This window comes from Dermacentor albipictus, chromosome 6, assembly GCF_038994185.2.
Source record: "Dermacentor albipictus isolate Rhodes 1998 colony chromosome 6, USDA_Dalb.pri_finalv2, whole genome shotgun sequence".
NCBI classification, from domain to species: Eukaryota; Metazoa; Arthropoda; class Arachnida; order Ixodida; family Ixodidae; genus Dermacentor; species Dermacentor albipictus.
Genome location: NC_091826.1, coordinates 13117179 through 13134236, shown reverse-complemented (window position 1 = coordinate 13134236; position 17058 = coordinate 13117179). Strand labels below are relative to the sequence as shown.

General features: G+C 46.1%; 1 protein-coding gene across 21 annotated transcripts in view; it reads right to left on the bottom strand.

Annotated features, from left to right (window-relative positions):
- The window catches only part of LOC135914247 (uncharacterized), a 623773-nt gene that overhangs the window by 84219 nt on the left and 522496 nt on the right, over nucleotides 1–17058 (bottom strand). For all 21 annotated transcript variants that reach the window (XM_070539896.1, XM_070539897.1, XM_070539899.1 and 18 more), the window contains 3 exons: nucleotides 15991–16112; nucleotides 12299–12410; nucleotides 2820–2984 (listed from right to left, as the gene is read on the bottom strand). In XM_070539896.1, the coding sequence (XP_070395997.1) occupies nucleotides 2820–2984; nucleotides 12299–12410; nucleotides 15991–16112 (399 nt within the window). The remainder of the gene's footprint in view (nucleotides 1–2819; nucleotides 2985–12298; nucleotides 12411–15990; nucleotides 16113–17058) is intronic.

The following is a 17058-nucleotide window of genomic DNA, read 5'->3' as shown; positions in this document are numbered from 1 at the left end:
CGTTAACTCGCGTTTGTTCCCTTACCCAATCTGCTCTTTTCTTATCTCTTAACGTTACACCAATCATTCTTCTTTCCATAGCTCGTTCCGTCGTCCTCACTTTGAGTAGAACCCTTTTCGCAAGCCTCCAGGTTTCTGCCCCGTAGGTGAGTGCTGGTAAGACACAGCTATTATACGCTTTTCTCTTGAGGGATAATGGCAACCTGCTGTTCATGATCTGAGAATGCCTGCCAAACGCACCCCAGCCCATTCTTATTCTTCTGATTATTTCCGTCTCATGATCCGGATCCGCCGTCACTACCTGCCCTAAGTAGATGTATTCCCTTACGACTTCCAGTGCCTCGCTGCCTATTGTAAATTGCTGTTTTCTTCCGAGACTGTTAAACATTACTTTAGTTTTCTGCAGATTAATTTTTAGACCCACTCTTCTGCTTTGCGTCTCCAGGTCAGTGAGCATGCATTGCAATTGGTCCCCTGAGTTACTAAGCAAGGCAATATCATCAGCGAATCGCAAGTTACTAAGGTATTCTCTATTAACTTTTATCCCCAATTCTTCCCAATCCAAGTCTCTGAATACCTCCTGTAAACACGCTGTGAATAGCATTGGAGAGATCGTATCTCCCTGCCTGACGCCTTTCTTTATTCCGCACATTTCTCTGTTACCTGATTGATAGTGTGAATATGATCTATTGTTGAGTAGCCTTTACGGAATCCTGCCTGGTCCTTTGCTTGACAGAAGTCTAAGGTGTTCCTGATTCTATTTGCGATTACCTTAGTAAATATTTTGTAGGCAACGGACGGTAAGCTGATCGGTCTATAATTTTTCAAGTCTTTGGCGTCCCCTTTCTTATGGATTAGGATTATGTTAGCGTTCTTCCAAGATCCCGGTACGCTCGAGGTCATGAGGCATTGCGTATAGAGGGTGGTCAGTATTTCTAGAACAATGTACCCACCATCCTTCAACAAATCTGCTGTTACCTCATCCTCCCCAGCTGCCTTCGCCCTTTGCATAGCTCCTAAGGCTTTCTTCACTTCTTCCGGCGTTACGTTTGGGATTTCGAATTCCTCTAGACTATTTTCTCTTCCATTATCCTCGTGGGTGCCACTGGTACAGTATAAATCTCTATAGAACTCCTCAGCCACTTGAACTATCCCATCCATATTAGTAATGATATTGCCGGCTTTGTCTCTTAACGCATACATCTGATTCATGCCAATTCCTAGTTTCTTCTTCACTGTTTTTAGGCTTCCGCCGTTCCTGAGAGCATGTTCAATTCTATCCATATTATACTTCCTTATGTCAGCTGTCTAACGCTTGTTGATTGACTTACAAAGTTCTGCCAGTTCTATTCTAGCTGTAGGGTTGGAGGCTTTCATACATTGGCGTTTCTTGATCAGATCTTTCGTCTCCTTCGATAGCTTACTGGCATCCTGTCTAACGGAGTTACCACCGACTTCCATTGCACACGCCTTAATGATGCCCACAAGATTGTCTTTCATTGCTTCAACACTAAGGTCCTCTTCCTGAGTTAAAGCGGAATACCTGTTCTGTAGCTTGATCTGAAATTCCTCTATTTCCCTCTTACCGCTAACTGATTGATCGGCTTCTTGTGTACCAGTTTCTTCCGTTCCCTCCTCAGGTCCAGGCTAATTCGAGTTCTTACTATCCTGTGGTCACTGCAGCGCACCTTGCCGAGCACGTCCACATATTGTATGATGCCAGGGTTAGCGCAGAGTATGAGGTCTATTTCATCTCTAGTCTCGCCGTTCGGGCTTCTCCACGTCCACTTTCGTCTTATCCACTTTCGTCATTATCCTCATATTATTCTGTTCCGCAAACTCTACCAATAACTCTCCCCTGCTAATCCTAGTGCCTATGCCATGTTCCCCCACTGCCTTGTCTCCAGCCTGCTTCTTGCCTACCTTGGCATTAAAGTCGCCCATTAGTATGGTGTGTTTTGACTTTCCCCATCGTCGATTCCACGTCTTCATAGAAGCTTTCTACCTCTTATTAAGTTTAACAGCAAGACCTGCCACCCTCTCATTATTGCTATAGAGTTCCTGTATGTTACCAGCTATATTCTTATTAATCAGGAATCCGACTCCTAGTTCTCTTCTCTCCACTAAGCCCCGGTAGCACAGAACGTGCCCGCTTTTTAGCACAGTATATGCTTCTTTTCGCCTCCTAACTTCACTGAGCCCTATTATATCCTATTTACTTCCCTCTAATTTCTCCAATAGCACTGCTAGACTCGCCTTACTAGATAGCGTTCTAGCGTCAAACGTTGCCAGGTTCATATTCCAATGGCGGCCTGTCCGGAGCCAGTGATTCTTAGCACCCTCTGCTGCGTCGTAGGTCTTACCGCCGCCGTGGTCAGTTGCTTCGCAGCTGCTGGGGACTAAGGACCGGGGTTTGATTGTTGTGTTCATATAGGAGGTTGTGGCCAAGTACTGCACCAGGGTGGCGAATCCTGCTGTGGTGAGGGAGTGCGTTACCGGTTCTGGTCACCAGGATCAGGCCACACTCCAGGCCTGTTTGTGCAATTTTATCAACACGCGGATTCCTTTTTTTTTTATTCCGGTGGAAAATTGCCGGCACCGGGATTCGAACCACGGACTTCTTGCACGCGAGACAGATGTTCTACCTCTACGCCACCGCTGCCAGTGGTGGCGTAGAGGTAGCCATCGTAAACGTGATAAATACTAACAGGGGACACACTCGCAGATGCAAGTTCTGCGCAGAACTTTCCGGTTTCGGTACTTTGAGTTGCACGTATCTACACGTGGTGCGCAATTGAACGAGAAAAATAAATTCTCACCTGTGAGAACACTGTAGGCGCGTATGAATCCACTGTCCACGAGCCATTTTGAAATGTGGATCCATTCGACCTTACTTTCCAGTTGATAGCCTCCATGGTGTAAGACGGCATGATCGTAATGCTACCGTTTGTCGTTATTTTTGTCCATTCATCGGCGACGTTGGCCTGGCGAAATCAAAAAGAGGCGTCACATTTGTGTCTGAAGCGAAGTCCTTGCATCAACAGTAAATGTGTCTCGAATGAAATAAAATTGAGCGAGCAGGCCTCACTGCGTTCGAGCGTGCGACAATCTGCGTGGTGGTTGTAGCGCTCGCTTAACATGCGGCGTTCTTGTTGGCCATCAGTCGATAAACATCCTATGTTTTCAGTTTCTTGGTCGAACGACCGCCGGTGTTATTACTGTTGCACTGCGGAAGGTGCAGTTTCACTTCTCTAAGTTTACAGAGGTGTTCCGAGGTAAATATACCTGGTAGCGAAGCTTCCATAGGAACCCACACGTTCAAACCATGGCGGCTCATGGAGCTTAGTGCCATCTGTGTGACGAGGGAACACTTCCGGCGAAAAAGAAAATTATGTGACGCCATATCCGTTAAAAACACAAGTGACGTCATTTTGTTCTCAAAGGCGTAAAATTTAATTTGGTGGCATGCCATTAGAGCTGTGTATTCAAATGTACCTGCCATGGTTGCTCAGTTGCTATGGTGTTGGGCTGCTGAGCACGAGGTGGCGGGATCGAATCCCGGCCACGGCGGCCGCATTTCGATGAGGGCGAAATGCGAAAGAAACCCTTGCACTTAGATTCAGCGGCACGTTAAAGAACCCCAGGTGGTCTAAATTTTCGGAGTCCTCCACTACGGCGTGCCTAATAATCAGAAAGTGGTTTTGGCACGTAAAGCCCCATAATTTAATTTTGTATTCAAGTACCCGCCATTTCACTTGTTGGGCGTTTCAAGCTTCCAGCGCGGAAAGCGATGTAGCAGAGGGTAAGCCGTACGGGTGTGGAAATCGCACCTATGCACAGATCATGCTTTATTTGGCGGCCGACGAAAGCTTTGGGTGCAGATTGCTGGTCCTATCGTCAGAGGCCAATCCCGTCAGCCAGCGCAGCCGCACGAAAGCTACTAAAGTAAAGAATTATCTGGTGGTCGTAACTCATTACTTTTGACTGAACAGAGTAAGAGACGATGAAACTATCCCGCGCCACCAAATTCAAGCATACGGCGACAAGCAAAACAACACAACGTGTGTGTGGGCGTATTGTAACAGGTGAACCTTACAAGCGCGCCTTTCTGTACACTTGCATTGCATCGCAAGTGATGGACGCAAAAAAAAAAAGTTGGCGTTTGCACAAGCAGTGCAAGGATGGGACACAGCGGAGCTAGTTCTTGCTTTTGCTAGGTTTTGCTAAGTTTCGCGAGGTTATACATGGCTCCGGTAGGTTTACACTAAGTGTAGCTAGGTTTTGCTGAGTTTTGCCTTGTTACGCATGGCTTGGCTAGGCTCATACCAAGCGTTGCTAGGTTTTGCTAAGTCTTACGAGGTTATGCATGGATTAACTATGCTCATATTAAGCGTCGCCAAGATTTGCTAAGTTTCGCCAAGTTTTTGCGAGGTCATAGACTGCCCGGCCAGTAAGCCACACAAGCCGCAGCAAGGCACACGCATACAAGCCATAGTACGGGCCTCACAATTTATAATGTACAGTGCTTCAGTACCCGTCGTCATCATCGTCGATCCGGTCCTCGTCCTCGACGTCCGACCGTCGCCGTGGTCGTCGTCGTGGTTGGTGGCGTCGGGAAAGGTTTCGCGAGGCACTCGCAAGTCAGAGCTCTTCTGTTCAAAGCTCCGCGCCGGGCTCACTGTGGAGAGATTTACGTTGAACCAGAGCGGGCCACAGAGGGGGCAGCTGCGCACGAACTCTATGCCGATGAATTCGGGCTCGATGCAGCCGTTCGCACCTCCCATAGATTTGCGGTCTTGGCGTTGTAACTCCTCGGTGACGCGCAGGCGCGGAACCGATTCCCGGTGGCGCCGAGCATTCAGTCGGCAGCGTTAGTTGTCTCTGGATCCTCGCACATCTCCGTTTTTTGTCGTTTCCCTACTTTTCTTCCACAAATCCTCCAATCGCCTCTTACATATCCCTATTGCGGACATGTTTACGTTTCCACTGCTCTCCCTGAACCCAAGGGTTTCAAGGAGACCAGCGATGCCTAAATCGACCACTGGGTAGACGTCTTCACATTCTAATAAAACATGCTCTATAGTTTCCGTATCTTTACGGCAGCAAGCACATGCTTCTTCTTCCTTCTTATATCTCGCTTTATAGGTGCGTGTTCTAAGGCACGCCGATCTCTCTTCGAAAAGTAATGAGCTTCCCTTTGAGCTACCATATGAGCGTCTTGCGCTGGAGTTTGAGGTATATTAGCGGCACCTGGTGGCGGCACACGAAACGTTATCTGGGTAGTACCGGCTTGGGTAGTATTGAGCCCTGGCTGTGGCGAAGCACGTTTGTAGCCCGAGTTTTGCGTTGATTCGCACTATTTACTGCCCTCTTGCGAGTGCGAAAAGGCTCGTCACTTCTCACAGACCACGCCGACCACACTGCGAGCTAGCTGCAGCCTATAGTTTAACGAAAACGGACTCTCCATGAGACGTAATGCTGGAAGCAGAAGGAATCGGTGACACCGATCCGGAGAGACCTAGCTCAGTCTCAAAAAAGCGTCACCGTCGTTACTTCTGCGTTGTGGGCTGCCATGAACAGGAAGGCCTGAATCCCCAACATCAGATTCTATCGTTTTCCTTCAAGGCCTCACGAAGCGGAGCGTGGGGCGCGCTGGATAGCTGCAGTTCGTCGCGCTGGGTAAGCGAAACTTCGCGCCATGCTGAATGCTTCGCCTGTCTTGAAGCTTGCTTATCTGCATTGCTAAAATTTCGTCTTTGCACCTACAGTCCCGATGGCAGACCGACATAGCAGCAGGAATGGCTGGTGATTCATGGTTCGAGACGTGGCCACAGCGACAATTAACAATTCGACTGGTGTGAAGTGGTGAAGTGACCACAGGTGTGTGCAAATGAGCACAAATGGTCGGGCTGATTCGGCGACAATACACTACCCCACTACGAGCAGCACAGGTTTGAGAGTTAAATGTGCTCATCCTTGACCTCAAGCCAGCACGTTGAGGCAGCGCAGCAAGGTAGTATTGATTGCAGCACATCGATGTTCGAGCGCTGTCGTTAAAAGCTACATCCAGTGAGCAGCGCATGAGCTCGCGCTGCAGCGCGATTCGCACGTACGTTACTGCGAGCTCATATGTATACATATTGAATATGCAATATATGCAATATATTGCTTGATATGCAATATGTTGCATCAGTTATTTATCAATTGCTCAAGGGACAGATGGCCGCTACTACATTGCAAGCATAACTACTTTTCTAGCGGCATGCAGTCAACAAAGATTGCACGAGGCCCGTCATTTCGCGGCATGTTGAAATACCGCTGCCGTCGCGGCGCGTACGATCGTGCACTCGAGCAGTTCCGTACACATGATGTATGCTTATCGCTGCTGTGACTTCATTTATAGCAAGCATTTCCTCGTGTTTGTGCGCCTGAAACTAGCAGCGTGCAAACCGCACCTGAAGTTCAACTTCGTACGCGACTCGCTTCACTTGCGATTGACACCGCGCTGAAACTTCGCCGCTCTTTTCTTGAACGGCGTACACGTATTCGGCGTTACATAATTTATTGCCTTTACGCAGCGTGCCACCCCTGAAAAAATATGCGGCGCCCGATATTCGCTGCAAGCCGTGGTACAACAAAACTGAAAGTGGCGTGTCCACATTGTAAACGTGCTTTCCGAAGCAGACGACCGAGTTTTCAACCGAGCTATCAAGTCGATGCTATCATCAGGCTTTCATCAGCAGCTACTTATGCGCATGTCGACTGTGTGGTCCTTCAGTGAGCATGTGAGCGCGGCAGCTACGCGGATCCGTCAACTTTTTTGTCCTTTCTGGTGCAGATCTTACCCGCCAGAACGACTGCATGTTCAAATGAAGAGCCACAAGCCTCGACGAATCTGCTGGACATTCGCACGATTTTCCTGTGGCGTTGCCCTGCCTCTGACGCGCTGACCGGATGCTCGGATGCTTTTTTACCGAATGTCTTTCTGCTAGTGCCAGCTTCACCGATGCTGTCATCAGGCTTTCATCCGCAGCTACATCAGCGCGAGCCGACTGTGTGGTCCTTCAGTGGGCAGGTGAGCGCGGCAGCTATGCGGACCCGTCATCTATTTTTGGGCTTTCTGGTGCAGGTTAGTCCCATTTCATCACTGTGCTCTAAGCGCACAAGCAATGTAAACCTGCTGCTGTTTCGATGTCCACGTGCTCTTTTTGACATAGCGTGTGAATGCTATGATGTTACCAAGTTGCTGTTGTTGGGAGGAGTTGAACCCCGGCCCTTCAAGAGAGGATCCAAGTAAAAACGGTCGCGACGTTGTGGCGCTGTTAAAATCCCTTAATGTGAAAATTGACAGAAATCACGCCGAGGTTGTACCACAACTTAACGAAGCGAAAGAAATTCACTTGAATTTAGAATAGCAAATAACTCACATTAATGATCGTCTCATCACCGTCTAAGAAAAAATGACTGTTTCAGATGGTTGTACCGGAGTCATTAACTCCGATTTAGTATGAACTGCTGCGCTTCAGCTCCCGGATGAAGCTACAGCTCACGGATGAAGGTGTTTCTCATGCTCATAGGTTTCAGAAATATCTGCCAAATACACGCCGCCCCATTATCGCCCGGTTTCTGAGGTTTAAGGTGAAGGATTCAATTTTCACGGCTAGATCAGAACTAAAGGCAGCCAGCATCAGCGTTACAGAGCATTATTGCATTTTCACTCATACACCCCGGAAAAAGCTGTCTCAATTCGGGAGGACTAACAGTAAACACTACCCCGGTAAATACAATAAGCTTTATATGAAGAATAAATGTTATATGTACGTGTCTTCCACGGGTACTGTTTGCAAAGTTGATGCTGCTGTTGTTCAAACCTTTCACAACCTTGAAAGCGCCTCCCGGGGTCATAATTCCTCTCTGTCATAATCACCGGAACCCATTCCTTCTAAAAGCGAAATTTCACTTCTTTTCTCGAACATATATGGCGCTGTCATCAAGTGTGAAGATCTGTCATCATTTATTGACACGTGCAATGCTGATGTAATCATACTAACGGAAACCTACCCGCCGTGGTTGCTCAGCGGCTATGCTGTTGGGCTGCTGAGCACGAGGTCACGGGATCAAATCCCGGCCACGACGACCGCATTTCGATGGGGGCGAAATACGAAAACACCCGTGTACTTAGATTTAGGTGCACGTTAAAAAATCTCAGGTGGCCGAAATTGCCGGAGTGCTCCACTACGGCGTGCCTCATAATCAGACAGTGGTTTGGCACGTAAAACTCCATAATTTTATTTTAACGGAAACCTGGTTATCTTCAAAGATATGCAACACCGAAATATTTGAACGTGAAAAGGATTTGAATTCTTACCCATGTGACCACAGTGATAGAGCAAGAGGTGGCGTCTTAATCGCTGTGTGTGATAACTTGCACTCCATTCACATTCTTGTCGTTAGCACTTAAGAATTAGTGTGCACGTGTATTCGCGTCAGTCACCGTGACACGATCTTTTGTGGCAGTTACCGCTCGCGAACCGCATCTTCATCTTTTTGTTCTGAGCTTTGTGACGTATTGAATAGCCTTATACTCAGGTATCCTTACTCCCCGATATTTTTAATGGACGATTTTAATCTTCCTAAAATAATGTGGTATGACATGTATCCAATACCCCCTGTTACTTATGGCTTGGAAGAGGATTTTGTGAACCGATGTTCTAACTTTAACATTTCGCAACTAATTACTCAGCCAATCCGAACGACGTCTACAAGTGCCAACATACTTGACCTCGTCCTCACTAATTTCCCCCGGTGTTGTTACCTCCCTCAACATGTTGCCTGGCCTAAGTGACCATTGTTTCATAACCATTATGCTAGAGGGCAAAATCAAGCCAGTTCCAAAGGAAAGGAAATATATACGGGATTATTCTAAAGCTGATATCATTTCGATTAACGAGGAATTATCACATTTTGTTGATGACCACATGTCTAATTTTTCTGAATGAACTACTGAGTATAACTAATATTTGTTTAAATATAAAGTGAAGTACCTGATTAATAAATTTGTGCCATTGCGTATTATTCCTTGCGGAAATCGGTCAGCGTGGTTTAATACTTCTTTAAAATGCCTGCTCAATAAAAAAAGCGCACGTTTCACAAAGCTAAGCGATCGCACAACTCTGAGTTGCGGAATAAATACCATCTCTTATTTTTACCATCTAAAAATGCAGCATGTGAAATGAAGGATGTTTTTTCAATAAAACTCTCCCATTATTACTTATCGAAAATCCTGAAAAGTTTTGCAACGTAATTGGTGGTTCTTAAGACAGTACAATCTCATTAAGCAATAAATAGGGTGTCCCTGTTCCACTTTGTCAATGTTGTTCCTTGTTAAACGAAACGATAGCAATGTCTTTTTCCCATAGTGTTAGCTATTTCCCAAGTGTCATCTGTTTATTGTAGAATGTATTACCCACCGATGGATCCTGTGCTTATAGATTCTCTTGGTGTGTTCCACTTAATGAAAAACTTGAAATTGTCTTCAGCATGCGGAGCGGACGGTATCAACTAAAAATTTTTGAAGAACACCATAATGTACTCCTCTATTATACTAAGAGAACATTTTTCACAGTCCATCGCTTCTGCCCCGTCCCCTGGCGATAGGAAGGTGGGCAAGGTGGTACCGCTTTTCAAGTCCGGTGACGCCAATTGACCATATAATTAAAGACCTATATCATTAACTAGCATTCCTTGCAAACTATTAGAAGATATTATTTAGTCGTGTTTATTTAATTTTCTCGAGTCTAATGCATTATTTACGACGAAACAGCATCACTTTCGTAAATTATTTTCGAGTGAGACGCAACTAATTTGCTTGACCAATGAACTTTTCGTTGCTCTTGACAATGGGGGTTTTGTCGACTGCATATTCCTGGGATTTTCAGAAAGCGATTCGCCTTGTCTCTCACCCTCTACATCGTTTAAGGAGTTATGCAAATTAAACATCGATACTAACATTTCTGCCTGGATTGAAAATTTTCTTTCTAATAGAAGGCAAATTGTGATAGCTAACAATTTTGATTTGTCTTGTCCAGTTACTTGAGGTGTGCCGCAGGGGTCTGTCCTCGGCCCACTTTTATTTTTGGTCTGCACTAATAACCTCGATAATGTAGTTCAATCATCTATCAGGCTATACGCTGGTGAGTGTGTAGTTTATCGCATAATATCTGACGCTGATTTTGCTGCAGTTCACTCTGACCTCGATGCTATAACTAACTAGTGCAACGCATAGCAAATGCATTTGAAAATTAAGGAGTGTAAAGTAATGAGAATCTCCCGAAAAGCTTCTACGTGTAATCTTCCTCTTTATCATATTGATGGCTCTGTAATAGACAAGGTTACCACGCGTATAAGTATTTAGGTGTTCACCTGACTGCTAACATTTCTTGGCTAACCCATGTTAATTACGTCGTTAACAATGCCAATCGTACGTTAGGTTTCTTACACCGCAACTTTTCAAGGGCGCCCCATTCTCTTAAATTAACATTACATAAAACACTTGTCAGGTCTAAGCTTGAGTATGCATGCGTTTTGTGGGATCCCCGTAAAGAATTTCTTAATAATCAATTAGAATCAGTACAAAACCATTGTGCGCATTTCATTCTGTCAAATTATTTCCGCATTTCATGTGTATCGTCAATGAAACACATTTTGAAACTTCCTAGCCTTTATCTGCACAGAAAAGTGTTTCGTTTATCCTTATTTCATAACATTTTTCATAATCCACATATGAAAAATGAACCTCTAAATGAGCCGTCTTATTTGTCATATCGTACTAACCACCGTCACAACTAACTTATTTTCCGATTCATTCTTGCCAGATATCGAGGGAATGGAACTACCTGCCTACCTCCGTCGTCACCATTCCATGTGTTTCTGCATTTAAATCCGCTGTCGGCAATTATCATTGTATATGCCAAAACCATAGCTGACTGGAATAACCTACCATCTGATATCGCCACTGAAGTTAACACCGATCAATTTCTTCAAATGCTGTGGACTCATTTCAGAATTTGATGTCGCTGTGCATCTTTGGTGTTAGCTATTTCTTTCAGGGCTAATTTAATACCTTGAATCTTGTTTGACATCGTATTGCAGTTTATTCTCTTTTTGTATTGGTGTATGAGTATTTTGTGGTGTTATTACTATGTTTGCTGAATTGTTTATTCTTAATATTTGTTTTTCGTATTCTTATTAGTGTGTTTCGTGTGCCCCCCCCCCCCCCCCCCCCCTATGTAATACCCTCTCCAAGAGGGCCTTTAGGGTATTTGAATAAATAAATAAATAAATAAATAAATAAATAAATATACGAGCCGTCAACAATCACAACAATTATGTTCTTTTTTTCACTCCATTCCATAACGCCTTCGGACGCTGAATGTAATGAAATAAATTATTAGATGCATTACATGAGCTATACGTTATATTGCACTTTACGGTGATATTACAGATGTACGCGAGCCTACTGGCGAATAATTTTCTTGTCAACTTGTCCGGATGTTCTCGTTTGAGTTCCCGGATAACGGTTCATGCTTTTGGCTTAAGGTCACTTGAAGATCGCCGACAACGGGCGCTAAATGCATTTCATGCTTAGGAGACACCGGTCGCTAAATAGGAGGTTTTGTTGCTAAGCAGACGAGAAAGTTGCCTAATCAAGCAACACCACCAACGAAATGGCAGCATCGATTATAAACAGCTAACTTAGACGGCCTCAACAAACGCTGGATGTTGCAGGCTGCGGGATATGGTGTTGGACCACCCGAGGACAGGCTTCCTCAGCAATGCAGGCGTGCAAGGCGCGCCCTACAGGCGGCTCGCACCGCGGTGAACTTAGTGCGGCCGGCCGTGCATCATCTGCAAGGCTTCAAAGACAATCCTCGCTGCCTAAGTGGGCAAACCCTCCTGCGCCTCACCCCCCCCCCCCCTCCCTTCCCCCACGGTAGATACGCCTATGTAGCGTGCCGCCTACGGCATTTTACAACCATCTACGGCACTACACCATTCTGGTATAAAGCTGTAAATATGGCGCGTAGATCAGGTTGGGTTAGAGAACCTTCGATTGATATTGGGAATAGGCTCCGAGTACTAAACGGCGTCACTACACTATGATATTCCAAGAACGTTCCAGTCGGCGAGGACTCGGGCGAGCTTTGGTATATGACGTCGCATTCAAATTTCAGCTATATAATGCAACAGCGGTGCAATGGAAACGACCGCTGAATGTAGTGCTACAATTTGTACTTGCCATTGTGTAGGGTGTGCGACCAATCTTCCATGAAGAGGGCCCTTCTGAGTAGCTGCCTCTAGGTGCCTTGAAGGTGTGGGTAATCGTCACAATTATGGTGATAGGGTAGTTTCTGGAATAGAATAGCCAGCAGTGAGTGTTAGCGCAAGAAGTAAACCGTGCCGACTTTTTACTGGATGTAACGTAAGTATGACTGCTAATGGCCCCCTGTTTGTACTACTTCGAAGCAGTCACCTAGCCAGCATGATGCCATTACGCTTCACTATGTTGCAGTCTAGCATCCTGCCTGCCTGCCCCTGCAGAGTCACCCTTGTTTGTGACAATCCCCAACACGCTTCTTCCCATTCTCTATAATTCTTAATACCATTGCTCCCTCAACAAGCATCACAATTCACATTCATCCCCGTAACAAGACGTGTGTCGACGTCGTTGTCTACCTTTAGCATTGTATATATGCTTAATTTGCTGTTTGTATTCCAGCATAACTGTTATACCAGCATAAGAATGCTGCAGTGCACAACTGGGACGCCCCAGGAAAAACTTGTCCTCCTGAAGCCAATAAAGAAAGCCTGCGCCATCGAACATCCCACAAGTTTAACGCGCAAGTGGTACATCTCAGGGGCTCAGACTTTTCGAACCACATGGCAATGGCCGTCTCAGAAGGTCTCGCGAGAAAAATAAAAGCCCTGACAGCAAGATGGGTGGCAGGTCGAGTGTGACAAAAAAAAAAATATCACCGCCGAACCTGAGACGTGCGGCCCCGGTGTTTATCACTGGTTTAATCACGATTGTTCATTAAACGATGGCTTGGTAGGCTGCCGGATCCTCGGTACGCAGTTGCTGCTTGCGCTCTGCTGCTCGAGCCTGTCCTTTTACCCGGGCTGCAGCTTTGCCACGGCGTAGACGTGCTCGTTCCCTGTTCTGCTCGCGGCGTTGTCAGCTGCCTGCTCCTGAGGAGAACTTATGACACGTGACCTACCCATTTCGGAGCCGGAGACAAAGTGCTGCGCGCTCGCTCGGCTGAGACGGAGAGCAACGACGTCACTACTGGCGCAGGTAATCCAACACCACCTAGATAGCACAAGGCCTTCTCACTCCGATCCATGACGTCATGTTACCTGGCCCGACTGCCATAGAATCTAATGGGGTTGATTCCCAGTAGGCACGAGTGATTTTGACGTCACCTCTTTCATCACGCCAGCCTTGTGTATGGAAATTTCGGACCAGATAGTGTGACATCATGGATCGTAAGAAACAGGCCTTGTGCTATTTAGGTGGTGTTGAGTAAACGCGCGTCTCTCTATATCTATTTTTTTTTTCACGCATGCACATGGGGTTGCACCGCAGGGTTTTCAGCATACAGGCGATAGACAGATGAACGGGTGGAAAAATCGTCTAGCCATACACAGCGTCGCTGTAAAAAAAGTGCCTGTTATCCTTTATATTCATGACATGTCTCGTAAGCTCAAAGATAGGGAAAAAGCCGAATGCTGTGGTAATCCGGTTCTGGCGTTTTTTGTGGTTCGGACTCAGGCGTCACAGAGAGGGTAGCTTACGAACACGATGGAATGCCTAAAACGTAATAGCTGGCCTGTGATATCCGGGGCGTCGCGCTAAGCTGACTAAGCGCACTCACGCCGTCGTCCCTCTCTGTCGCCGAGAGTTGCTTGTCCGCGAGGAGATCAGGTCGGGAGGTTGTTAAGTCCTGGTCTACACTCAGCATTTGGGGCTTCAGCGAAGTTTTATTGATTTAATGGCTGCTTTTGTTAGATATAGCAGGTGCGAACAATTTTTAGCTAAACGCGATGGTTCTCGTTGCGAGCACGGCGCTTTCCTGTGCACGGTAAGTGTGTGTGTACTTGTGCGTTCCCAGGGAGAAGGCCACAACGAAGCGAGTACTGGGACACCAAGCTGCAGTGTGTCATTACCCATAGATTATAGAAGGAACCCCGAAGCCACGACTGAACACGGGCTCTTCGGGCAACCTGAGAACAGGTCACCATCATCCCCACAATTGGGTGACAACTGGTTGACAGGGGTGAGATGGAACGCACGACCAACGCCAATCGCCAACAGCTGGATGGCAAGTGGCTGGTTGAACGCAGCGCACCTAACTGCACAGTATAGGGTGAGTGTCTGGCTTCGCGCTTGAAACTTATCGCGTATTTTAGCGCTGAACTGTTTTAAACCGATACAGCGTAAACAAATACTTAATGATATTGTGGCTGCTGCGTGTCACTGCAGAAAACAGCTTTCAGCATAGGTTTGAACCAGCTACTGAAGCGAGACCTCGTACTTATGAGGGATTTGGGAGGTGGTGATATTCAGGAGCTGGTGGCGTGGGGCGGAAGCAGAACATGGGGCCTCTAATCTGAAGGTCGTAAGTTTGAATCCTCGTCCGAATCGACATCATTCAGGCTTGAAATGTCGCTTGACACTCTAAGCTTGGAAACCTCAATGCAAAATTTGGGAGAAGCAGGCCGGGGAACAAATAGCGCACAACTACGGCATCGATTCCAGGAATAGTAGAGGAAAGGTCTTGGTAAAATTTTAGGAAAATATTTCATTCAGAATAATAAATACATTCCCCAGGAAGCCCAGTAACGTTAGTGGACCTGCAAAAGCCCCTCATGGAGAAACGTCAAATGAAATATATCTCATACTCTCCACTGGGGCTAGTTCCAAGGGTCTGCCGTGGGCCACGGTTCATTGCAACGTGTCCACCTGCAAGGAGCAGCCAGCCGACATAAAGGACGCAAGACGCTGACCATTAGGCAGAGTGAGATTGGGAGTGAATGCGAAGTTGCGAACAAAATAGTCGCCGTCGGCGCTGAGGCGTCACAAAACGATGCTTCGAGGGTGCTCCGAGCATTCATGGTGCAGGCCTCCAGTATGAGTTGGGATTGGAGGCGCAAGTAAAGCAGGAAGCAGATGACAAGGCGGACCGATGCGAGAGCCGTGAAGGGTGCCCGCCATGATTAAATAAAGTTCGCCAAATCACAAGGAACTGGTCCTGCGTACTTGATGGATCGACATTATTTTACCAAATAAATCGAGATAGATTATTTGAAAGTTGAAATTGTGGCTAATTAGGCTACGACGAAGTAACTTGTTTAGCTTGGCAAGCTCAAGTTTAGTGTACACAATACGGCTGCATAATATTGCTATCCGTCTTTCACGACGACGCGCCAAAGCATTGCGCTCGTGACTGGGAGGTCCTCGGTCAGAATCGCTTGTTTGTTACACTTTTTTTATGTTCTTGCATTATAACATCATTTATCCCAATGCATTCTACCATAGGTGTTCTTTTCCTATGCTCCAGCACCAGGCCTGACACGAACAGTTCCTGCCAAGGGGAGCGAAGTGATCCGGCATGAAGCACAAAAAAGAAGGGGCTTAGGTAGATGCCGCATTAGCGGCCGCACTTGTTGGAAACCGATTTGAACAGCTCTGGCTGTTTACATTTACATATTTACAAAAGGAGCGAAGTTAAGAAGATGACATGGCGCCACTGTCATCATCAACCATATCGTCCGTTGCCCGCGGGCAGCAATGTGTTGAGAATAAAGGAGGAGGAAGCGCATTCACCACGGGCCAGGGGTTCTGATAAAGGAGCCGCACCGAGCAATCATAACCAACGGACGCGCAGCTGCGTTACAGCAAACACGCCAAGTGCGAGACACAGTACTCACTTAAGGAGGTAGTTGGCCGTATCCGCAGTCTTGTTCTTGTCACTCACTGCGGTGAGCTGAAATCCAAGGGCGCGATGCCCTTTCTTGTCCTTTCCGAGGGCATCCTGGCGGTTCTTCAGCTCCTGCAAAGGCCAAGATATGAACATGTAACCGCGCGACTGTCACCTCCATATCTGGTAAAGAGGACGCAAGCTCACGTATATATAGCTCGAGAATGGCACATACAGCTCGACTATTTATTTATTATATGAACGAGAAGAAAGGGAACCGAGGGGCCATATTGTTATTAATCATATCATAAGAAGCCAACCAAGACGCCAAGGACAACATAGGGTAAATCACTTGCGCTTACTAATTGAATTAAAGAAATGAGAAATAAATGGAGATAAAAGCGGACGAAAAATAAACTGGCTGCAGGTGGGATATGAACTCACGACTTCGCATTACGCGTGTGATGCACTTACCAGTGGTGCTACTGCGGCACTGTTTTCCCATCCACTTTCTGGGCATTTGTTTTACTGCAAGAACTCGAGCCTTCCGATATTCTGCGTTCGCACTTTCTGCGGATTGATGACCTACCGAAGTTTTGCGGGAGCAGCTCTGCTATCCAGTTTCTTGAACTCCAGAATCACGTCTACGTCTAAAATGTGAGTGACCAACTCTGTCTCTCTCTCTCAATATATATATATATATATATATATATATATATATATATTATAAGAAGCCAACAAACACTGACACAAAGGACAACATAGGGGAAATTACTTGTGCTTAATCAATGAAACAAAGAAACGATAAATTAATGGAAATTAAAGTGGATGAAAAATAGATGCGAAGTTTGTGGGTTCGGTTTCCACCCGCGGCAACTTATTTTTTCATCCACTTTAATTTCCGTTAATTTATCATTTCTTTGTTTTATTTATTAAGCGCAAGTAATTTTTCATATGTTGTCCTTGGAGTCAGTGTTTGTTGGCTTCTTATGATATGAGTAATAAAAATCGAGCCCCCGCGGTTAACCACCCTTCTCGTTTATATGTATATATATATATATATATATATATATATATA